This window comes from Culex pipiens, chromosome 3 (assembly GCF_016801865.2).
Source record: "Culex pipiens pallens isolate TS chromosome 3, TS_CPP_V2, whole genome shotgun sequence".
Lineage (NCBI taxonomy): Eukaryota > Metazoa > Arthropoda > Insecta > Diptera > Culicidae > Culex > Culex pipiens.
In genome coordinates this window covers 61,050,203-61,074,754 of record NC_068939.1, presented here as the reverse complement: position 1 = coordinate 61,074,754, position 24,552 = coordinate 61,050,203, and the positions used below count along the sequence as shown (strand labels likewise).

General features: G+C 34.9%; 2 protein-coding genes across 2 annotated transcripts; one reads left to right on the top strand and one right to left on the bottom strand.

The window, feature by feature from the left end:
- Positions 1–1,208: 1,208 nt before the first annotated feature.
- On the top strand, positions 1,209–7,698 carry LOC120414464 (chymotrypsin-2-like). The gene is made up of 3 exons (XM_039575655.2): positions 1,209–1,542; positions 7,030–7,423; positions 7,495–7,698. The coding sequence occupies exons 1-3, from the start codon at positions 1,271–1,273 to the stop codon at positions 7,645–7,647; spliced, it is 819 nt and encodes a 272-aa protein (XP_039431589.1). The 5' UTR covers positions 1,209–1,270; the 3' UTR covers positions 7,648–7,698.
- Positions 7,699–13,296: 5,598 nt separating this feature from the next.
- Positions 13,297–24,079, bottom strand: LOC120414476 (ubiquitin-conjugating enzyme E2 N). Its single transcript, XM_039575670.2, has 2 exons — positions 22,788–24,079; positions 13,297–13,765 (listed from the first exon to the last, which is right to left on the bottom strand). Exon 1 carries the CDS (start codon positions 23,743–23,745, stop codon positions 23,287–23,289), a length of 459 nt encoding a protein of 152 aa, XP_039431604.1. The 5' UTR covers positions 23,746–24,079; the 3' UTR covers positions 13,297–13,765; positions 22,788–23,286.
- Between the last annotated feature and the right edge of the window lie 473 nt (positions 24,080–24,552).

Genomic DNA, 24,552 nt, shown 5'->3' with positions numbered 1-24,552 from the left:
TATGGACAGCTGCCAAATTTGTATGGAATATTATATGGACAAACTAATGATGCAAAATGGCTTCTTTGGGCATGCCGAAGGCACCAGAAAAGTTTCAGCCGAATTAAAAAATGCAGAAAAAATCGAATGACCGAAATCTCAGAGAATTCCTCAGCTGTCAAAAATAAAAACGTCAACAATTTAAATTACAGGCCACGGTATCAACATTTGAACGAAAAAAGTGTTTTAAAATGCATTATACACGTGTCCAGTTGTTTTGCAATCATTAATTTCCAAGATTTCTAAGTATTGACAAAAAAAGATTTTATTTTTTAAAACGAACCGATTATCAACGCAGAAAACGGCATTTTAGATTGTTTTTCAGTAGATTAGACTCCTACATCCATTGAATTTTTTATGTTTTTTGAAAAAATATATTTTTGTCCCCTGATTTTTCGGACCAACGGGACAGGCACAATAACATCCCACAATTATGGAACAGGCCATCTTTAGGCATTGTTTAAATGCACTTGATTAAATAGCGTTGAAATGCAACTTTTTGAATAGTGAAATGGAAAGAAAATAGTCTGAATAATTCCCTGAAAAAAATCAAGGTCAAAAGAAAAGATGCCTTATGGATGATTTTGACTATTAATTTTGATAATTGCTCCTCAGTCTTCATGCTCAAGACCCTGAAGTCAATGGACTCGAATGTATATTGAACTGTATCGTTTAATTTCAACCTGATACCCGGTATTTGACATTGATTTTAAAACTCAACAGTTATTATCCGTGAAAGCCAGATTATCCGTGGAACTGTGTCAACTAGAACTGGCGACGTCAAACTACCTACATTTCATTGGCATTGTCACACTATTTACAAGTTCATATTTGCTAGTAAAAAATGTTACTTATGCGACGTCCCGTTCGAGTCGAGTGTGCTTAACGATCAAAACTGGCTTTAAAAGGCTTAGCCAGAATGATGAAACTAGAAAAAAATCAATCAATTCGCGTTTACTATCCAAACAGCACACTGTCTGTCTGGCTGGCAAAACTAGTTGAAGAGAAAGCTTAAACCCCTTATCAATTGTTGAGTTTCCTTGTTCCACTATTGTGGGCCAAGAAGGGGTTTCCCACAGCTGGTGAGGGGACTTGATTAAAGTGGCGCTGGGCTCTCTCAGCAGGAGCACTTTTCATTGCCAGATTATAAGTGCCACGCGCATCCACCGTCGGAAGTCAGTCGCAGTTGAGGTTCGAAAGTGGCAGCACAGGTTCTGACACAACAGCCATCATGGTGAAGAAGAACAGCAGCGTGTGGTCAACGGTAGTTTGTTCCGTTTTGGGGTTGGTGGTTCTTTTTGGAGGAGCTGTCCGGGCGGCATCCGTGGAGTACGGGAGTTTGGACGACGAGGACGATCGGTCCTGGAGAATTGTGGGTGGGGAGGACGCCAAGGAGGGTGCGGCACCGTTCCAGATTTCCCTGCAGACGTCCTTCGGGCACAACTGTGGAGGGGCCATCATTGCCGAGCGGTGGGTGCTGACCGCGGCGCATTGCATTGCTGGGTGAGTGAAAATTAATTAGTGGAATTTTCGTAGGCTTAGTTCTTAGTTGTAGTGACCAATTTTTTTTTAATTATTTTTTCTAAATATGGTGCCATTTAAATTTGAAATTCAAATTGGACTGTTTGACTAGCTGATGATGTTCTGTCCAGGCCATGATCTCGCGAGAAATTATATCTCATTTCAGTTGATAACAATCTGCAAAATTTTAAAACAGTGGCTTTTACTGACCATTTTCAAAAAAAGATTCCTCCATGTATTTTGATTTTGTTTTAGTTAGGTACCTAATACAATTTATCTTGGACGTGACTTGTGCTCAGGGTTGCTCAAAGTTTTTGGATGCTAGGCCAAATTTGAAGCTCAAAGGAGCTTGCGGACCAAATATATAACGTTGGTTATTTTAAAATTAAATTACCATTTTTAAATAAATATTTATAATAAATTTAAATTTAAAAGAATAAAAAAATCATCTATCCCTTGAAGTTTAATTTTTTAATTTCCGTTTTTTAACATTTGCGCTTTTCTTACTCAATAGAAAACGGACAATGACAGTTTTCCATCAGTTTCGTTGATTTTATTGTTTTTTGGAAAACAATGTTTTTAGTTCAATGTACTTGTGTTTTCATTGAAATTTCAATGTTTTTGCTATATTTTGAAAATGGTGACATTAAACCTGAACAATTTATGAAACGAGTAACTTCATTTTAGTTAAAGTGTTACTAATGAAAATCGTTGCAAAATTTTTCAGCAATTAGACCGATGCAAATATTTGAAAAAGTTTTCGTCTTTAGACTCTGGCCATGGTCGTGTCTAAAAAAAAACGAAATATAAAAATTGAAATTACAAGCATGAATATTCAACATTTCAATGAAAATCGAGTTTTACAACCGTACAGATGATTTACAACAGGCCTGCCCAACGTCCGGCCCGCGGGCCGGATTCGGCCCGTAAAGCTATTTCATCCGGCCCGCGACGGCTTTTCAACATACTACTATGAACGACCCTTAAGGCTGTTCATGAAATATTAAATAGAAAAATGATCGTCTGAATAAAAAAAAATAAGCTTCAGATCAAAATTCAACGTATTATATCAATATTCTTCATGTTTGAATGTAAATCATATAATTTCAATATTGATATTTTTAAAGTGAAAAATTGTGCTAGAAAACAAAATTATCCATTTCGATAAATAGTGAAATTTATGAAAAAACTTGGATTGTTACATAAAAGTATAAAAAAGCTTGTCAAAACGACACTTAATTTAAATTTCACTCAGTTTAAACTGTGTTTACTTCAAATTGAAGTTTTTCTCTATTTTCTATTTTTTTTTGAATAAGTAAGGAATCAAATACTAATGTAATTTTCCTGAACAACTTTTCTGTGATAAAGTTTTTTTATTTTAACTTTAAAAAGCAAATTATTCATACTGAAATTAGATCGTTGCAAATATTTTAAAAATATTTAAAAGAAATTAGGAAGCAAAAAAAATTTTTTTTCATGAGCTTTGAATTTTGAAGAATAACGAATTAAAAATGATTCAATATATATTTTTAAAATTTCAAAATCATTTTAAAGTATTTGAATAAAGGTGCACAACAACGCAAAAAGTTTTTTTGTAAAGGATATTCGAATCCAAATTGCGGTTGAATAAATTTTATCTTGTCTCTTTGATTTTTTTATATTGTAGTGTTGAGGAAATTAAACTTAAAAAAATGCAACGACTTTTGAAATTTGAATATTTAAAAAAATATTTCAAGGTATTTAATTGCAATCGTCAAAAACAATAACTATACAATTTTAAACAAACAAAAATTAAAATAAGTAAAATGAACACATTTTTGAAAAAATCTTTGTTTTCATTCTTGAAATCATGATATATGCATCTTATTTACAACATAAGTTCTTTTTAATTTAGTTTAAAAAACCCAATCATACAAACAAATTTAGTTTACTTTACTTTTTTAATTTTTATCAAATATTAGTTCCGGCCCGCCACTACTTCAGAAAAATCAGATCTGGCCCGCAGGGCCAAAAGGTTAAGCACCCCTGATTTACAATCAAAAGTCAATCAGATTCGCTATCCAACTGTCATGAGTTTGAATCCCGAGATGGAAGGTTTTTAAGTGCAATGAAATTTTGGGGGTCAGTTTATAAAAAGGTCATAGTGACTTTTAAATAAATTTTATTTTTTTTTTATTATTACAGTTTTCTACCTTAATAAAATTTAAACGTTTCATAAACATGTCCAAAAATGTTTGATGAAATTTTTGACTTTATTTACTAGAATCAACAACTTGTGAAATTGAATTAATAAGAATGATGTTTGAAAAATATATCGAAAAATTAATGATTTTTTTTTTATTTACAAAAAAAAGTTTGAAATAAACCTTCATTTGGAAAAACTGCTAAATTATTTTACGAATAGTCAACGGACCATTTTACATGATCATTCAAAATGGGTCCGCGGGCCACAAAAAATCACGTTGCGGGCCACGTTTGGCCCGCGGGCCATACTTTGGTCACCCCTGATATAGATACTCGATCCGTAGCATGCATCTTGTCAGGTTAAAAGGTTAGGAAAAAAGTGCAAATTGTCTTAAATTTTGTGAGGAATTGACAGAAACTTAAAAAATGTTTTATTTTTCATTTCTAAATTTTTTACATGAACATAAGTTCAAAGAAGACATAAATACATAAATACAGCAATTCGGTAATCAAAATATCAATAAAAAATCAAACCATCCACATTAACGACCCTCGGGTCTTTTGTGGTCTCTATTGCAAGTTTCTGCTCGAACCTAGGAGTCCGAAGGCTTGAATGGGGAGAGCACCCAAACCTCTTTCTACTCCAAGGAACCTTCCACCACAGTGTTTGAACTGACGACCTTCAGATTGCGAGTCTAACCGCCACCAGCGATTCCACCGGAGTAGGCTTGGTTTGGTGTGTTGTTTGTACTTATGGCATGGAGACGACTTGCAGCAGATGGGAATCGAACCCAGAATCATCCGCTTACAAAGCGGACAGCGTAACCATTCGGCCACGCACTGCCAAAATACGCATTAATTCAGGGTGACCACTCAAATTCCATTTTCAAATTCCCGACTTTTTCCCGACTTTTTTCCAGACTTTTTCAGAATGCTCAAATAATAGGCATTTGTTATCTAAAGAATGATTTCAAACAAAAAACTTTCTATAAAAAAGTCAATATTAACCACCGAAAAAAAAATCTCAATGAATTTAAAAAAAATCAAATTTAGGCATTTTTTGTAATTACAGAAATTAAACAACAAATAAAAAAAACTTCAAAAATTGAATTTCATTATTATGATTCAGAGTAGAAACACAAACAATTAGTCTTTGAAAAAATAATCGAAAGTTCAACAATACTTAAAACTTCCATTTTATTTTTTAAATTGGTAAACGTATAGTTTTTGATACTTCGTTTCAACTGGAAATGACAAAAAGTTAGAAATAACTGAACTTAAAATCTTGATCCTATTTTTTTTAAACTTCATCATCATTTGAAATCAAAGAATGATTCGAACATAATTTCTGTTATTATTCATTTAAAGAATTTAGAAAAATGTCAAGGAATTCATAACAAAATGTTTTTGCCAATTTCCCTTTTTAATTTTGTAATTTTTGATATTGAATTTTCTAATCAATGCTAATTTATCTAGTGGTCAGTATTTAACTGTTTGTTTTTTCAATTGAAATTCAGTTTGATATGATTGTATGTTTTCCCCGTTTTTTAAGCAAAATGTTTGATGAGACTATTTTTTAAACAATTTTATTTCAAAAAAAAAAAACAAAATTTCTTTGATTTTTTTTTGCAATTTCAAAATTTTCTTTATGTTTTAAAAACGTTATTTTTTTTCAATTTTGGATTTTATGCGATAATTAGGTTTTCCGAAAACTGAAAATAACTCACAATAAAAAGTTCAAGGGTAACATTTGGAAAAAAAAACATATTTTAAATTACTTAATGAATTTAGTTAAGAATTAATAATATTTACAAAAAAAAAACATTGCCACATTCAATTTGGAATCTGTTTTCAAATATTCAATTTAAGTGACAAAATTAAATAGAATCTATTTGGATTTTTTTTTATATAAGTTTTTCATTGACTTTACCTCTTGTTTAATGAACAAAAAAAAAGCGATCATTTGATTCATAGAAAAATATAATGAAAATCTGTGTCAAAGACCTCAATATTCATTAAGATTTTGAATGTCTTAAACAGCTTTTCAATACTCAAATATATTGAAATAGTCAAAAGAACCTTAAATTTAAAGAAAGTTACTAAAGCAGAAATGAGTGACTTCAATTTTAAAATTGTTCAAGAGTTGAAAAATAATTTTCAAACAAGTAGGTATGCTCAAAATTCCCGACTTTTCCCGACTTTTTGACAAAAAATCACAAAATCCCGATTTTTGCGGATTTTGGCGAATTTCCGACTTTTTCCCGACTTGAGTGGCCACTCTGGCATTAATCAAAATATGTATTATTTTAAATTTAAATTTAGATTTCCTTAACAATTTATTGTCAACAATACTCAAATTATTAAAAGTCAAAGTCCCAAGATACTTTCTTTTAAAATAAGATATTTGTTATATTTGTTTTAAAGTGTTGTTTTTTTTATAATTTGGTTTGACCCCTGTTTTTCCTGTTGGTCTTATGGAGGATTGACAGCCGCAGAGCAAAAAAAGAATTGAAGCGTTGATTTGGCTGTCAACTTGGTTTGTTTTGAAAACTTCCCGAAAACTGTGCCAAAAACTCAAGGCACCCTTTTGGCAACAACCAAAAATTTGTTCTGCGGCTGTCATGCGGCGTTTTTCCTGCGGCCATAACAGTGAACTCTAATTATTGATGCCCGCGATAATATAAATTGCCAGAAAAAAAGTTTCAGCAGATTCTGCTGCGAAGGTATTAGTAAAATTAAAGTTCCTTCCCAAATTATAAAATTGATTCCAATATTACCAATATTTTGCACAAGACAGAAGAAAGACTTAGTATTTTTCGAATTTCTCTTAAGAAGGTATTAGACTATGACAAACAAACTCGCACTTTTTCGTGCTTGACAGTTTGACAAACTCGCAAGTTTGTTTGCGTCAAACTCACAAACAAAGCAAAATGTATGTAGACTGACGTTTCTGCAAACAAAGGCAGGCAAACTAACAAAGTAGGCAAACTGTTAAAAAGTGTGAGTTTGGTTTTTTTTTTGTCGTAGACGTGTTAGACTACGACTACTTTTGATGAAGAATCTCATTACAGCGATTATGATTTTCAAGTCACATTGACTGACTTGAATAATAATAGCATGCGTGCAGACGCATCCGACAAACAAAAACTACATGCCAAACTTATCGCAGTTGTAAAATGAGAACATAATTATCTGAAAAAAAAGTTGAACGATTTACAATCAGTAAATTTCATACATAGCCAAAAAAAACAAAATTGTGATATTTTTTAATGTTGTAAATTTCAGCCGCAAACCAAGCGAGCTGAAGGTCCTCGTTGGAACCAACAACCTCAAGGATGGGGGCGAAAAGTTCGAGGTCGATTTCATCCTGCAGCACAGCCGGTACAACAAACCGTCGTACCACAACGACATTGGCCTGGTCCGGTTGGCGTCCAAGCTGACCTTTAGCGACCGCATCAAACCGGTCGAGTACGCGTCGGAGTACGTGCCGGACAATGCCACCGTCACGCTGACCGGCTGGGGACGTCTGTCCGCGGGTGGAGTGGCACCGAGTCAGCTGCAGACGATCGACCTGCTGAACGTGGACCACGACCGGTGCAAGCAACTGCACGGCAACGATCCCAGCGTGGACATTGGCCATCTTTGTACGTTTACCCGGGCCGGGCAGGGCGCGTGCAATGTGAGTTGAATGTTTTGTGTATTCTCGATAGAATTGATGATAATTTTTGTCTTTTTTTGTTTTCAAAATAGGGTGATTCTGGTGGTCCTCTAACCTGGGAGGGAAAGCTGGTGGCACTGGTCAACTGGGGAATTCCGTGCGGTCGTGGCTATCCGGATGCTCACGCCAGGATCTCCTACTATCACGACTGGATCCGCACAAACGTGGCTAACAATAGTGAATAGTGAACTTTGTGATGAGAATTTGATGAATAAAAAGATTTTAAACAGTTGAAACTTGGTGTTCAATCAATCATTGTATGTATTCCTAATTTGGGTTCTTTTTGTGAAATATGCTCGATTTCATCCAATTTTTTACAATTTGTCATCCTTGAAATTTATTCATGATTTTTGATCTTCAAAATGCATAGGAAAGAAGTTTCATTTTTTTATGTGACTTTGCCAATGATTAAAAAATGAAATTTCCCAGAGGTCAACTTTTTACTAACATTTCTTAAGCAAAAAAGCAAAACCAGTTAAAGCAAAAATAAGTATGCAGTAATTTTTCTTTTGTCTATGCCTCTACGCATTTATTTTAACAATTAAAATGAAATGGAATCATTCTATAGTAGAAAATGACAAAAACTAGCAACAAATTTAAAAAGTTACTGTAAACATATGAAAAATAAAAACTAAAATGGCAAAAGAAACAGTTCTATACAAAATCAGCCAATTTCGTGCATATTTTTTAATTGGCTCAAACTTTTTGGTTATTGGTTCACCCATTCAAGGCTTCATACATTTTTGGCAGCTGTCCATGCAAAATGGTACGTAAATATTCAAAAATCTGTATCTTTTGAAGAAATGTTCTTATCGGTTTGATGTTTTCGGCAAAGTCGTAGATATTGGCCAGCCAAAGCCGAGGGACGAAAATTTTGGAAAAAAAAAATTGCATCGGCTTAATTTTCAATATTAAAAAATGGAACACTTCTGAAATTTTGTGATCTCTTCGAGAAAAAAAATTTTTAATTTTGAAATGAGGACTATTCAGTATTTTCCGTATTTTTTTTGATTTTTTAAAATTTTTATACGTTTTAGGGTACAAAACCCCACAACTTTCCAGCCATGGAAAAGTATGGGTAAACTTTTTTTATATTTAAATTGTGTTTTCAGGAAAAATAGAAATTTTACACGATTTTTTTGTCTTCGAAAAGTACCGTAAACCGGGGTGACTTTGATAGGATTTCAATTTGTTTTTGGAATATTTTCCAACTGTCAAGGTTTTTCTCAAGATTATTATTTTTAAAACATGTACTGGGGTATGCCACACAAAGTCCATGCACTATTTTTGAAAAAATATTTTCAATAGTAATTGGAAAATAGTTACGTTAAAAATTATTAGTTTAAATTCCGGGGTGACTTTGATAGTCGTAGTTTTTCTTGTTAAAATCAGATTTGGAGCGTTCAAACTTTATTTTTACGCCAAATGTACCATCACTAAGGTTGCTGATACAGTTTTAAAGAAAGAAAATCAATGTTTATATTTAGTTAACTAAGTTTATGTTCTTTTTAACAAAATACATATAAATTTCAGGTAAAATTGTTAAAATGTTGGAATTTTTCCTTAAATTAGTGAAAATTAGTTGTGTTTACAAAATTATCGATTTATATTGCATTTTATACTAAATTCAAAGCACGAATCACAAGTTTTCACATTTTACATGAAATTTGTTCAACTGAAATTGCCTTTAAATTTGGAGATTTTATTGAAATGTTTTTTTAAAAACACATTTAATTTATTATTTACAAACTTTTTTTACCATTTCCTAGTGGAAAATTGTCCAAAGAATCCGAAAATGCATTCCGTTTCCCGATTCAAAATCATGTTCATTGATAAAATCATGACACTTTGAGAAGTTTTAAATGAAGCCTTTCATCAACATTTTCTTAGTTATAGTTAACTAACTATTTAAACTTTTTCAAAATTTTATGAAAAGTTCTTCTTTAGGTACTTTGAACACTTCTCTACCCCGGTCAGTATGATTACAAACCATTCCGTATGTAATTTATTTGTACTCTTCATTTTGCGGAAAAATCTCAAGCCTATCAAAGTCACCCCGTTTTACGGTACTTTAAAGATTTATTGATAAAGTGTATTGCAAATTTTGCACCTAATTTGACCTACAGGCAGAAAATATTCACACCTGAAATATGCACACATCAGAATGCACACCCCCTCTCCACCCCGCTTGTCTACTGTGGTGAGTGTCCAGGGTAAAAGCTATCATCGATTTGAAGCAAAGCTTTGGACTGTGCGTCTTAGACAGTTTTTTTCTGCTGTAGTTTGAGGTGTGTACATTTGTGAAGAGCTTTCCACAACTTGTACGATTGTCTAAAAATCGTTGCAATCTGCAACACCGTTTTCAAGATATAGCCACTCAATGTTTAATTTTAACTGAAAAATTCAAATGTTTCGACTTTTTTTTAAAGTGTTCATGTTTATGTTCTTGAAAATATTGTTTTAGATAAATAATTTGAGAAAATTCCCATCGAAGATTGGACCTTTGGATGCTGAAATACAGCGAATAAAAGAAAAAGAAACACGAAACTTGTTTTTTGTCTTATCTAAACATTTACTAAGGATGGCACCATTTTTAGCACGTTTTGGTTGATTTAAACATCTTTTGAATTGTTGAAAATTTTCGATGTTTAGTATCGCAAAAAGTTTTTTTTGCTGTTTTTTTGTTATTTTCTACTATTTTTTTAAACTAATGATTGCAAAACAACTGAGCTAGTGTAAAATGCATTTTAAAACACTTTTTGCTTTCAAATGTTGAATCTGTAGTGAATGAGTGCGGCAGATAAGAGAGAGAGTGAGAAGAGAAAGTTTATGTAGTGTAATGAGAGAGCAGGCAAGCCGAGAGAGAAATTGAGAATGTGTGCGTGAGCAAACGGCGATATGATGTATACGCCATTGAGGTGATTTTGCTGTAGACACGATTTTCTGTTTTTGTTCATTTTTTCAATTTAAAATGACTAATTTGAGGTCTGCTCTGTAGAAACTGTTAAAAAGTACAATAAAAATGTGGTCCCTACAAAATTTCTTGTTTTTTCCTATTCTCTACGATTTTAAACCACAAACATCATTTGGCCGTAAAAATAGCAATAAAAAATCACTACTTTTCCTGCCCAATGATGTATGTATACATTGCTCGATCAAAGCTGGCTTTATTTTTTGTGCCAGCTATTTTGATAGCTGAGTGGATCCCGTAATGCATTGTCCACGTGGATACTTTAAGGGGGGGGGAAGGTATTAGGGAGCGTTCTTTTATTACGTAACGCAGTTGGGGGGAGGCGGGGGGTCGGAGGCCGTGTTACGCTCCATACAAAAATTTTAAAATTTGTATGGAAATTTTGTTACGAGGGGGGGGGGGGTCTAAAAATCCGATTTTTTTTTGTTACGTAATAAAATAACGCTCCCTTAGCGATTGTCTATGCTCCATAAACACATTTTTTACATGAACAATTATCAGCAAGGGAGGTGGGTGGGTCTAGAATTTTCAAAAAAGTGTCGGATGTGGATAAGGTGTCATCCATTAAGTACGTCACATTAAAATCAGCCAAAATTTACTCCACCCCCATTTGTCACGATTTTCCTATGCTTTTAACACGCAACGTCACGCTTTCTCAAAACCCCCCTCTTCCCTCACAACGTGACGTACTTTATGGATGATGTCTAATGGACGTCCCCTTAAGAATTAAATCGAAATAATTTAATAAAATATTGCCCAATCTTGATTTGGTCCCAAAACCTCAAATCAACATTCAAACAGTATTGAATTTGACTTCTATCAATTCTCAATGTATACATACATCATGATGAGTAAAATTGGCGTATACATCATTGTATGTTTGCTTAATAAAATGGGCCCAGAGCAGTTTTTTGAAAAATTCTTTCGTCAGGAGATAGCTTTTAAGATTCTTTATCAGACTGTACAATAAAATTGAAAATGTCCAAAATGGCGTATGCATCATATCGCCGTAAAACGGCAGTAAACCAGTCGTGTGTTTTGATTTGGCATTAAAAGACGTGTCGAATTATTTGGTGCGAAATATTGGGTATTCGCGGTATAAATCGGGGGAAGGTCACGACAGAAACTATGGCTTGTTATTTCAATTTTTAATATAATTTTTTTTTTAATAAATAAATTAAGAAGCTGCTTTTTTCTGGTGTCATCTAGTATCCTTGGAAACGAACTTGATTTTAAATAAATGTGAATCGAAGATTTTTTAACTTTAATTGTTTAAAGGGTTAAAATCGATGAAAGTAAACATTTTTGTGAATGTTTCATTCTATTGTGAAATTATCTCAGGAACACGAATATGATGAAATTATCACCGGAAAATTTGATCTAAGGGGTCCTTCGAGCAAAAATTTACAATCAAAAAATTCATTAAAAGTAAAAGTGTATAAGGCTTTCTAGTCAGAAATTTACCAACACATTCAAAGTATGTTTACATGACAGCTGGACGTTTGTTTGCATCAGGTTTCCTATCTCTTTCTAGCAATTTTTTTTTGTCAAGCGACTTCTAGCTGGTTTATTTGACTGACTGCCCGATATGTCAGCCAACATACTTCGCAGGGCTGTGACAGCTACAGCTCGACACATTGTTGCATCAGGACACTGTGACGAGGAGTTCGTCATTTTTGAGTTAAATTATATTTTTTTCACTGGGCCTAGAAAGCCATATACTTGATATGTTGAATTGCCTTACCCAAAGCGTTCATCAGATGGTAGTCCCAGATATCCCCTACGAGCTGCACGTCGAAGCGAGTTGATATCTGGATAGAACACTTTTTTATTTGAGTTTGAAAATTATGCTATTTTTTCACTCAAATGCCAATAACTCCCTTTAGATTTAACCAATTGGGATGCTTCTTCCTGCATTCTGTTGCATTTTTTTTCGGATGCATTTTGAATCCTGAAATTAAATTTAATTTTGCTAAAGTAACAGCCCTTCAAGATTTTTTGTTTTTTTTTGTATCTTCAATCTTTATATCCCGATTTGCCCCACTTCCCGTTGACCTAGAGTACTCATATTTTGGCCAAATGCTAGTTTTATATGTACAAACAACCCCTGAAAATTTCAGGCAGATGCGAGATGGGTATGCTTTGCTCGTGGACTCGCTCTTAAGCCAACTAAAAATATAAATACTAAAATAAATTCCCTTTTTCGTGGAGAATTGATCAAAGGTTTCAGGAGGTATAATATGAAAAATACTACCGTCATCAGGGTCGACAATGGGTCATCCAAAAATGCTGAAATTTGTATGACTCAATGTCACCCTTGATGAAAAAAAAAAAACATAAACGAAACAAGATAAAAGCAAATATAAATATTAAAAATGAAACAAGAAAAACATAAAACAAGATCAAAACATCGAAAAAACCCTACAGGCTTTCGTTTCTCGTTCCGTTCCAAAAGCGAAAGAGGAATTATTTTTCTAAAGTGATTTTTATTCCATTTTCTAATGTACAATTCTTACGTCTGCTTGCATTAATATTAAATTTACCGTAATAATTATTTTCTTCCAGTTTTACACTCTCTTTTGTTCTTACGCAATTGTATTGGATTCACTAAATAAGAGTTGATTATTAATAGTAATAGTAATATTTATACTCCTTTAATTACTTAAACTGCGTGTTCTTTTGTTTCTTTTTCACTTTCTTGTAGTCATAATAGCTTTAGTGTTTGCTTTGTTTTCTTCGCAAGTGTTTCTGTGTGTGAGTGTGTGTGTGTGTAGGTTGCTTGTTTTACTTCGTGATTTGTTATTCGAACTTCGTTTTAAACATTTCTTGCGTGTGCTGAATTCTAAACCTGGCTGAACTTTGCTTTTGTTTTATCTGCTTCGATTTCCAGAGAAAATGAGTGAAAATGAAACTCAATCGAGGGCGCGCGTACGAGAAAAATAAGCCGAAACACTAGCCTGGCAGACAGAAACACAAACACACACGCACGTGTACGGTTTAGAAGCTGTTTTGATCGAGAGAAATTTGTATGGGAGAGAGAAAGTTTTGAAAGAAAAAGATCCACAAATAAGGCGATTCAGATTAGTTTTTTGCTGAAATAATTCTTGTTGTTGGTTTAACACAGCAGAGTTGATTTTATTTTTTTCCGATTTTTTTTTCAGCGTTTTGCGGTTTTTTTTTATTGAGAAATAAGTTATACGTTAAGATTACAACTAGACCGATGCAGCAGATCAAAAAAGGCTTGATTTTCTTTTTCAGGACAGGAGAGAGAGGTGTGACACTGGCTACATACTCAAATGAACCGGAATTGTGTGGGGTTGGAGTTGTACAATCTGAAAGAAAGGAAGAACAGAAACAAATAGAGAAATTACTCAACCGTTCTCGTGGTTCGTTTCAGGGACAAATTAAGTACACAGAGTGAAAGACAAACAGATAGACGCCAAATCGATAGATAAGCTACAAACAAACTTTTTTTTCGGAGGCCTTCTTGCCATTAAGTTGGCAGATGATACCAGTAAGAACACAACGAGTTGGCTCACTTTTGTTTGTTTGCATAATTGGATTATCAAACAGAACAGACTGGACGGAAAGAAATTTTAAGCTCGAACTTGACTCGAAGAAAGGTGCAAGAAACAGTTTGACGTAACGCCGACACGACTGGCCTGGAAATAGAACAGTAATCAGGCTTCGCCGTTTAGTAAAACTGTGACATGGCACAGAAAATAGGTAAAGGTAAAGCTTCAATGATCGGATATTAAGCCGACCGTAATTGTTAAAGACTGAGTGAGGGATTGACACAAATTTTGTTATACAAAGAGAACTTCAAACACATGTAGTATGTAAAGTTTTTAAATAGCGGACCAAATGTGAAGCTTACATAAACTAGCGAGCCAAATGTGGAAATTTAGTGTTTAAAAGATATAATAAAATAAAAATATATAATTTGTTTCTAATGTTGCATTAAACGTGATTTGTGAGGCTACCAGGAGTGAAATAATGCATTCATTTCAAATTTCATAACTTTTGATTGTTTTTATAAGGCAGGAAAAAGGGTGGCCCATTCTGCCCCCCTGCCCCTATGGGCTTGATTGGTTGCGATAGGACCTGGCGCTTGGACTATGAGATTTATCCCGTAAAATCGGGGCATTTTGATTTTGCCAGTTTTGAGCCATTTAACGATTTTAGCATTTCATGAGCTCATAGTTAGTGTTCCAGGGAACAAATTTGCCGAAGAGTGCGAAAAGATTCGTCAAATATTAAGAATGTTACAGCATTTATAACATCGCCGTTGAAAACATCAACATTTTCTTCAAGCTCTTCTGTCAGCTCCATAAGCTTGTTTGGTTGCGTGAGCGTTGCGACGTCTGCCTGATTTTTTTCTGCAGCACAGGAAGTGCTGCTAGAAGAAACCGAAGAAAAAGTTGATGTTTTCAGTTTCCCTTTTGAACATGTAGGACCTCCTACATTTGAAATCACTGAATAGTGAAAGCTACAATATTTCATGAATAAATGAATTTTGGGCACTACACTCTACACAGAAAAAAATATTCCTGTAAATTTACATTATTTATCATGTACCAAAAGGTATCATGATAAATGATGTATATTTACATTAGGTTCATTGGAAATTTACATTGGGTTCATTTGAAATTTACATTAGTTTTGAAAATTTACATTAGTTTTGGAATTTACATTAGTTCAAATCAACTAATTCTGATTGGCCAATGGGAATGAGAAGCTCGACTTGGAATGCAGTAGGAAAAGGGTGTGGCCTATGTTCTATTTTAAAATGATTGAAGCGGGCAGCAAAAGGAAATTTGGATTTTAAAAAGTTGTTTCACAGGTAGGGGACGCTTTCTCGTCGACGCCCAAGTGGAATAACGCTGGACTGGAATCGAACGGACGACGGGTAGGAGTTCGGTGTTACTGCTGCTACCCGCTGCCGACTGAGCCATCTTCGCATTTTATAAACGAGCGGCTAAAGCATCAACTTGTTCAGGTCGAGGCTCAGGCAGTGGGCAAGCGAAATATGAGAGCGATAGAAAGAGAACCAAATATAACTATTTTTAGTTCGGCTAGTTTTGAAGTCAACGTTTGGCAGAAATACATTGAATATATGATTAACATTAAATAGGAATTTACAGGAAGCCGAATACGGGTAGAAATTCATCAGATTTGAGTTTCCATGCTCAACGTTTCCATTAGATTCATGATTTACATTAGATTTAGATTTACATGGGAGTAATTTCCATGACTTTTTACTCTTTACATCATATTTCAACATTACATTGAGTGAGTTTACATAAGAAACAGTAATTACGTGCTGTTTAAATTTACATATTTTTTTCTGTGTAGATTCCGGAGTCATCGGACATGGTGTCGATCCAAATCCCAAAATAAAATTCCCTGACTTTTCCCTGACCTCTCCAGACCACCATTTTTTTCTATTTTTTACTAGCATATTGTTTGAAGCGTTTCTATGGTTTCATGCATTTTCCTTTTTGAAGATTGGAAATTTAAGATACTGAAAACTTCAATGACTTTTTAATTTTATTTTTGTAACGATGGATTCTGCAAAAACTTAAAAACTTTTTTTATTTTGTCAATTATTTTTTTCTTAGCGAACATCCAAAATGAGCAACCATAAAAATGTCCTATGATTTTTTATCTGGTGATGTCATTTTAAATGTTGCCCTTTACTAAAAAATCTAGAGTTTTTTAATAGGTCCTATAAACATATGAAACACAATAGCTTATAGGACCCATTAAAAAAAAAAAACTCTAGAAATAATTAATAATTAAAATTGGTGCAAATTTCAAATTGCAATTAGAAAATTTCACTTCATTTCTTAAAGACAATTTAAAGTAAAAAGTTTTCAATAAAAAAAAATAGAAAATTTGAATTAAAGTTAGAAGTTATGTTTAAATTTAAAATTGTTGCCTTTTGCGAATTTTAAAACGAATTTGGCCGATACCATTTTTGATTGTGTGTTTATAAAAAAAAATAGGTTTGGAGACAAAAACTTTAAAAAATATGTACCCAAGCAGACGAAAATAACTTGGGAATAACATTGTTTGATATTTGAAAATACTAGTCCAATAACATTTTATGTTATTTATAACAAGATTTGTTATTCGTCGTTATGATTTTTTTGTTACTGAATTGTTATTGTAATAACAGACTAATAACATTTTTAGTTATTTTTCGAACAAATCTTTGTTATTATTTTTTGTTATTTTAACAACTAATCCGATCATCCCAATAACAGTTGGAGGTATTCTTCTATAACGAAAAATGTTAGTTATTTCAAAGTTGTTTTGGCTTCCAATCAATATCAGACCAATAACAAATTTTGTTCTGATAACATTAACTGTTATTAAACCCTTATGCAAAATGGATTTTTCAAGAAGATTTCATAACACTTTTTGTTATTTTAACAGTATTTGTTATTGAAATGGCATGAATTTTGCTATAACCATCTGCCACGGTAATTTTGCAGAACCTTAAGAAAGATTTAAAAAAATATAAAATAAAATGTGAATTTTTCAAGTTCATGTTTACGGTTTTAAAAAAGATCAAGGTCTTTTCAACAATGTTTGTATTTAAAGTAAACGGTTTTCTGGATATTTGAAGAAAACATCTTTTTAAATAAGTTTACAAATAAAAATATTTTTGCTATAAAATTTAAAAAAATGTTTTCTACCTTGACCAGAGCCCACAGACGATCATTCACACGATCAATACATTTCATAAAAATAAAAACAAAATACAACCTGCTCGAGCTTTTCAAAAAGTCATTGTTTATCAAACTTATATATTTGGGCGTTTTCTAATAGATTCCAAATTTAAGCTCGATCTGACCACGGGAACTCCTCCTTGAAAGCCCTTTGTTCGGGACCGAATAGTGTTTGCCCCAAGGTTTGCCCCCACCCGTACGTCGAGAATGACTACGACCCTGCGCAACGGCAGAGCTGTCATCGACGACGTCAACAACAAGTTTGCCGCTCGAACCGCCCAGCAACAAGCGCGCGTTGGGCGCGCTTGACACAAGTCATCCAACCGTCGAACGTGTCGGACGCGACGCGCAGCAGCAGAAGTGAAGGAAGGAAGAGCGGAGGAAGAAGAAGAGGAGGAAATAAGTTGTGGTAGGAGAAAATAGAGAAAAGTGAAAGTAGAACCTTCCGGTGCCTTTTATTTGGACCCCTTTCCGACCCCCCTAAATACAGTCCACTCCGAAACACTGGCCAACCGTGGCCGGTGCACAAACACCCTTGAATATTGTTTGGGAAAAATATGTAAAATGTAGTTGTCCAATCCCTATGAAATCTTGGATGCTGGATCTTAAGGTGAAGCCATTGATCATTTTCTAAGAAAATTGATCATCACTATAAAATATTCTGTATTAAATTCAATTTAACGAATTTCAGCACCAAAATGAATCAGCATGTGCCCATTGTTGCCTTCTTGAAGCCACTGAAAGAATTTTTGATCTAAATCAAATGTGCTTCAAAATTTATATAGTTTTGTGGCACAGTCATTGACGTCCTAGTTGGCAATCATTGATTAATGACGATTTCCATAACTTCACAAGGAATGGGATAATCGTTACCAAAAGAAATCAGCATGTGTAGGGCACTATTCTAAACAACTTGTTGAAGGAATTTGTCAAAATATTGAAAGCGACGCAAAATTTATATCTTTAAACGAAAAATCATGACAATGATGGAAGTCTTCACGTTAATTAAAAGTGAAACAACTTTTCTGAAGAGACCATATTTTATAAATTCTTGAACTCTCAAATTCCTTTATTCAGGGTCGTTACGGCGAAATCTAAAAATATCCGCGCCATCCCAAAACCCAATACGCGCAAAATCCGCGACATTTCAAGAAAAATAATTTTGCGACAAACATACAAAAGAGTTTCATAATAAATTCAATTTTGTAATCTTAGAACGCAGAATCTTGAAACGCTGAAAATGTATTTTTGCTAGGATTAGGAAAACGAGAGGGACACGCCAAAACAAACTTTTTGGAAAAAAAATCAAAAATTTCAACATTCAGAAATTTAGATCTAAAACCTTAATCAAATCTAAAGAAAGAAAAATAATAAAAAAATTAAAAATTGTACTTAATCCTCGATCTTAATATTTTAAATTGAAGATACAGTTCATACTCGATTATCTTACCAAAGCGTCACTTAGAAAAATCGAAGCAAATTTTCCTACAACTTCTTCTCAAAATTTTTCTAGCTGAAAAAAATACAGTCGACTTTCTGGTTGTCAATATCCAAGGGACCGTCGAGGAAGAGAATCATCAGTTTACAGAACGATGCAAAATGAAGACTCGATTGAAAATATTTTTTTCTTGATACCCTGTTATGGGAGAGAATCATGGCAACGTCCATCAAACAAAAACAAACTAATGTCAAACACCCTTCAAAGCTTCGTTTCGCCAAGAAAAATGTCTATGCAAGCCATGAGAAAGTGAAATTATTGACAACCGGAAGAGATTTTTAGCAAACAGAATCCAAGGGACCGTCGAGGAAGAGATCCTTCAAGCAAGGGAAAATATCGAGGAATGAAGATTATTGAAGTATGCAGATTGAAGGGACTGAAGAATTCATCGATAGATGGAGAATTATTGATATCGAGAAGATCGACAGCCAGAGAGTCGACTGTAACTCCAAAAATACTTCAAATTTTATCAGGTTTTCTGTAATCTAAGATGGTAATAAAAATGGCAGCATTAAAGAACCAATGAATTTAGGAATTAAGGAATTTCAAAATTTTAAAATTTTGTAATTTAAGAATTTAAGAATTTTACGAATTTTAAGAATTTTACGAATTTTACGAATTTAAGAATTGAAGAATTGAAGAATTTAAGAATTGAAGAATTTAAAAATTTAAAAATTTATTAGTTTAAGATTTTTTTTTGTTCTCTTGATTGTTTTTTTTATGTTTGAATATTGATATTTTTGATTTTTTTTACAGATATTTTTATTTTTAATTTTAAAATTACGGATCTTTTTATTTTTTGAATATTATTTTTTTTGGGTTTTTTAATACTATTTTTCCTAATTTTATTTCCTAATTTCTGAATAATTGCATTTTGAACGCTGGAGCTGTAATTTTTAGATGTTTTGATTTTTTTATTTTTCTTCAAGAATGTAAAAAAATAGGTATTTCTACTGGTTGAATCCAATCTAAAATTCAAAGGTGGAGGCCAGCTTCTGTTACGTCCAATCAAACTCATATTTGGGATACAAGCACCAAATTCGCGCCGTCCGTAACAACCCTGTTTATTCCATAATTTTTGTTTTATTTCTTTAATTCTTGAATTTAATTCTTTAATTTTTTATTCCATTTCACCATCACTATTTTGTTTACAATTTAGATTACACAAAATTAGATTACTTTGGTTCATTTTTTAAATCATAGTGCAGTTTAATTTGGAGAAAAATAAAAATTTAGATAACGAATACTTAAGTGAAATTTTGGAAAATTTTCTAAACTTACATTTTTTTTAGAATTTTAGAATAAGAATTAAAAAAAAATAGAAATCAACAATTCCAAAATATCAGAATTTCAGAAAATTCAAAATAGAATCTTTGAGCTTAACAATTTTAGATTTTTTTTTAATTTTCAAATGAACTTTAGAATTTTTTATCATTCAATTTTTCTGACAAAATTTATGATTTTCTCTATGGTCCCTATCTGGGTGATGAATAGAGATAATGCGTAACGTGATTTTCGAATGATCCCGCTTTGTTTACATCTATTAAGTAGGAGGATGTTCAAGCACAAGCATGACTTTTTTCTTACTGATAATGAGGTTTTCAGTTGTATGTGTTTTATTTTGTCTAGCTCAAAAGACCTCAAAAGTCACATATTTTTCATTTTTTTTTTTTTTTTTTTTTTGGGAGGGTGGTCCAGCCGCACATCGTTGATGTTGAAACCTCTAAACTGGGCCCTCGTCCTGTCACGTCCGTCAGTAGTCTTGTCGTACATTACAACTAGAATCAGATCTGCCAATGAATTAGTACACTTCGACCAAATAAACACTGACGCTGTATGGATCTGACTCTAGAATAAATGCACAGTTGTGTGTTATTCATAAGTCCAAAATGTTCAAATATTCATATAAGTCCAAATATTCATTTGCGGATAACTACCTAACTTGAATTGAATAAAATTGAGATTTTAAGTAACATATCCGAAAGCTCGTGCAATTGAAAAAGAGACGACCATTTGTTCGTCAGAATTCCAGTAGATCCTCGATTCGCAACAATGGTCGATACAATCATAATCCGACAACCGTTAGTTCAACAGATCAACGAATTTAGTCCGATATCATTTCACTATTGATTGATCGAGACTCTATGGAATTTTTGACAAATCAGAATGGTTTTTATGCTACTTGAATGAAAATCACCGATTCTGATAGAATTACTAAATTCCCTGTTACTAATTTTGTCCCTAAATAACTAAAGGCAAAGTACAAAAAGTTGATATTTATAGTTAAAATCCTAAATTCTACAAACACTATTTTTTTAAACCCGCATCCTAACGTGACACCCACATTAAGATAGGGAAAAATCACATATGTAGCGGTTCATTGTACAAATGTGATATTTCCACTATCAGAGAACCTCCTTGTCTCGATGACAGCTTACCGGCCATCGATTAAGCCCTGAGACTACGCCAAAGTGGGTTCTCGCAGCATGAAGTGGTGTCCATGTGTAAAAATGAAAGCTTCAGCAATATACTGAACACTTCGATTTTAATTCCACATCGAATCAAATCATACTCTTTGCCAAACAAGCATCAAACCTATGACACTCATTATGACAAAGCCCAGGGAAAGTCACATATTTTTCATTCTTGCTAACAAAACTTTTAATGATCGATAACAGCACTTTCTACTTTTGGCGAACATTAAATTGGTTCCACTTTGACAGTTCAAAATTGAGGCCGTTTTGCGAACCACTATTCAGCACCCAGGTCCCTATATGCTGAGCAAACGATCAATTTTAGAACAAATCTCTGAGGATGGTGGGGCAACTGCCTGTGTGCGCTAATTTGTAATTTGTCATTTTCAGTTGAACGCAAATCCAAAGCAAATCCAAATTATTTGATTTTTAAACCTAAACATATTGCAAACAAGCAACGCGAAGAAATGCCAAATGCAACTTTTCGTTGCTGTTTACTTTTCTTCGTGACCCTTTTCTTAAGCATTTTTATATGGAGTTTTGCGTTCCTTCCGGACTGACCAATATAAATAATTAAATATTATCAATGTTGCAAAGTTTGGCCTGGAAGCATCATCAAGGGCGAATTTTCAAAAAGAAATGAATTTTTGTAGTAATATTTTTAAGATCATCGAAATTCCCTGACCCAGCTTAAAAATCCCTGACTTTTCCAGGTCAAATAAAATTCCCTGACAATTCCAGGTTTTCCCCGACTTTTCCAGAAATCGACACCATGTCGGAGATCACGAGTGACATTTCATCGCGCTGCTAAGGTGTCAAGGTTGATAAGCTTACAGCCGCTTTCGTAGCCGGGCAGACGAAATGGATCCCGCCAGGAGAGGCCCGTGCTGGTCCTCGCTGAGCAGGCTTTTGTAGCAGAAGAAAACCGGACCCATGACCGCTAGCTCGAATAGTTTCATAACTGCGCACAATGTTGATATCCCGCGATATTGTCCACGTTCCAGAGCTTCGGAAAGGATCTAACAGAGAGGGATATATTGAAGAGAAGATAGAGAGGCTCTAGAAGCCCGTAGAAGTATTTTTTTCAGGACAGTATTAGAAGCTGTCTCGTCTCCTAGGAACATGGATGACCGTTTCTATCCGCTGCTCGTTGGACTTGAGATTCTTTTGGGTACGTACTTCGTGATCAGTATTACCACTGTTTGCTCATCCTTTCGTAGCAGCTATTGGGCAATGGTAACGTACCACGAGCATTCGCGACAGGTTTCTTCAGTACGTGCCTGTCAATGACGTAGCTAAGAATGTTGGTGAATGTCTGTACGGCCTCGTCGAGATTATCCTTGTAAAATGTGTTCTCCTAATCGATGCTTTGCAGGAGCTCCAACATGCTGGGAACGTCTAAATTGCGATTGTCACAGCAGACTTCACAAACAACAAGCCACAGCGGCTTGTTGGGGCAATCTCAAATTTAAACGTTTTTCGTGATTGAAATAAGTCCAATAATATAAAGCTAACTTAATTTTCAAGATTTCTACTCAATGGCTCAACTCTTCAGCGATTCTGTTTCCCTTTCTTACCCAAGAAACCCCTCCGTCAAAACACCATCCAAAACACAAAACTACAAACAACCACCGTAACAACTCACCTTCGATTTCCGATACGCAACGGCTGGAACCGACTGCCAACGATGACGGCGGATGATGAACATTCTCGAAAGGAACGGTGAAAAAGCAGCAGCAGCAGCAGGCAAGACACCACACAAACAGCTCGCAGCACAAGAAAGGAACGGGCAGAAAAAATCAATTGAAACAACAACGGACAGAGCAAAGCAACTGTGCTGCGCTTTTGCTGGACAATTATTTCGCTGCTGGCTCGATTTTCCTTTGTTATCGCGTTAAACTTTCAGCTGTTTGCGCTGTAGGTCGCGCGCGGGGGAGATGTTTTTGTTCCCGTTTTACGGTGCAGGCTGCTTCTGCTTACTTGGCGAAGACGAAGTCGTTTTGTCCGATGGAGTTCGAAGGATTCGGGTTTAATTCGCTTGTGTTTTTGCTTTATAAAATTAATTTAGTAGAACTTTCTCTCTCTCTCTCGCACACAATCTCCCTTTTCATCCCCTCACCACCCTCCGGACGGGGGGAACCGCTTTAGTTGTCCACGTTCGCGTACCGCTGGGTCCACTCCTTGGCGTTCCGGATCGCTTCGGCCTCGTTGACCTTCCACAGCTCGGCGACGTCGTTGGCGAGCGGATCGTCCGGGTTGGGTGCACTGAGCAGGGCCTGAATCGACAGCAGCACGGTACGGATCTGCAGCGCCGGGCTCCACTTGTCCTTCAGGATGTCCAGACAGATCCGGCCCAGCCGGTCAATGTTTGGGTGGTAGATCTTGGTGATGAAGCGCACCTTCGGCGCCGACATCGGATAATCCTCCGGCAGGAACAGCTCCAGCTTGAACAGGCCACCCTCGAACGGTGAGTCCTCCGGCCCGAACACGATCACGTGGAAGTAACGCGCGTTCTGCTCATCCGGCACGGCACTGATTCCGGGCACGGGTTCCTGCATCAGGCGCTGGGTTTCCTTGATTATTCTACGGGGCAGCGCAGCCATCTTTGTGTGTCCTCCTCTTTTGTTTCTTTCCTACTCGCGCACGCAGCAGCAGGCCGAGACTTTTCCTCCTCTCTCTAGCCCAAAAACGAGATTTTCACCGACCAAATTCCAGATTATTCGTTCCGTTCCCACACGCGACTTCTACCAGAGATTCTGCACGTAAACGAGGCGAAACACTTTACTCGAATTCACGGCACGTCGCGCGGTGTGCTTTTTGGTGGATTTGAAAATCCAATTTTCTTTCTCCTCCCCGAAGGTCTTCCTCGCAATCGAAATGATGAATGATGGCGACGACGACGGCTGCTGGCTGGTTGCGTTTGAATGACTGCGAAAAAGTCTTGGCGATTTCTGCTTCGTCGAGTTCATCGATTATCAGCCGGGGTTACACTGCGCCGATCGTTTTCCTGTCACTTTTGACGCGTGGGGAAATACACGCAAATTCCAGATAACAAAGAACTGTGTAAAAAAATTACACAGATATATCTAAAAAGCAATTTAAACCTGCTTTTACGCACACAAGCACACCATTTGTTTCGCTGGCCGGTAGAAAATTTAACCTGAATCTTTTTCGTGTACGTAACTACGTGCACACAATACATGCGCACATAGATAACTCTATTTTTGAACAATGATCATGTTCTAGCTGTTAAAACTAGGTGAAATTTTAACAGTTACATTGATTTTCCAAAAACGTCTCTTTAAAAACTGCATAAAAAACGACAACAAACGATCCACGCTAACGACCCACAAGTCTTTGTAGTGCTGAAATTTTCGTAATTGAAAGACGCAACTTTTGGTACCCAGACA

Coding starts and splice junctions, on each gene's coding strand:
- LOC120414464 (XM_039575655.2), top strand. CDS start 1,271: ATGGTGAAGAAGAACAGCAGCGTGTGGTCAACGGTAGTTTGTTCCGTT. Junction 1,543..7,029: donor GCGGCGCATTGCATTGCTGG/GTGAGTGAAAAT, acceptor TGTAAATTTCAG/CCGCAAACCAAGCGAGCTGA. Junction 7,424..7,494: donor CCGGGCAGGGCGCGTGCAAT/GTGAGTTGAATG, acceptor TTTTCAAAATAG/GGTGATTCTGGTGGTCCTCT.
- LOC120414476 (XM_039575670.2), bottom strand. CDS start 23,745: ATGGCTGCGCTGCCCCGTAGAATAATCAAGGAAACCCAGCGCCTGATG.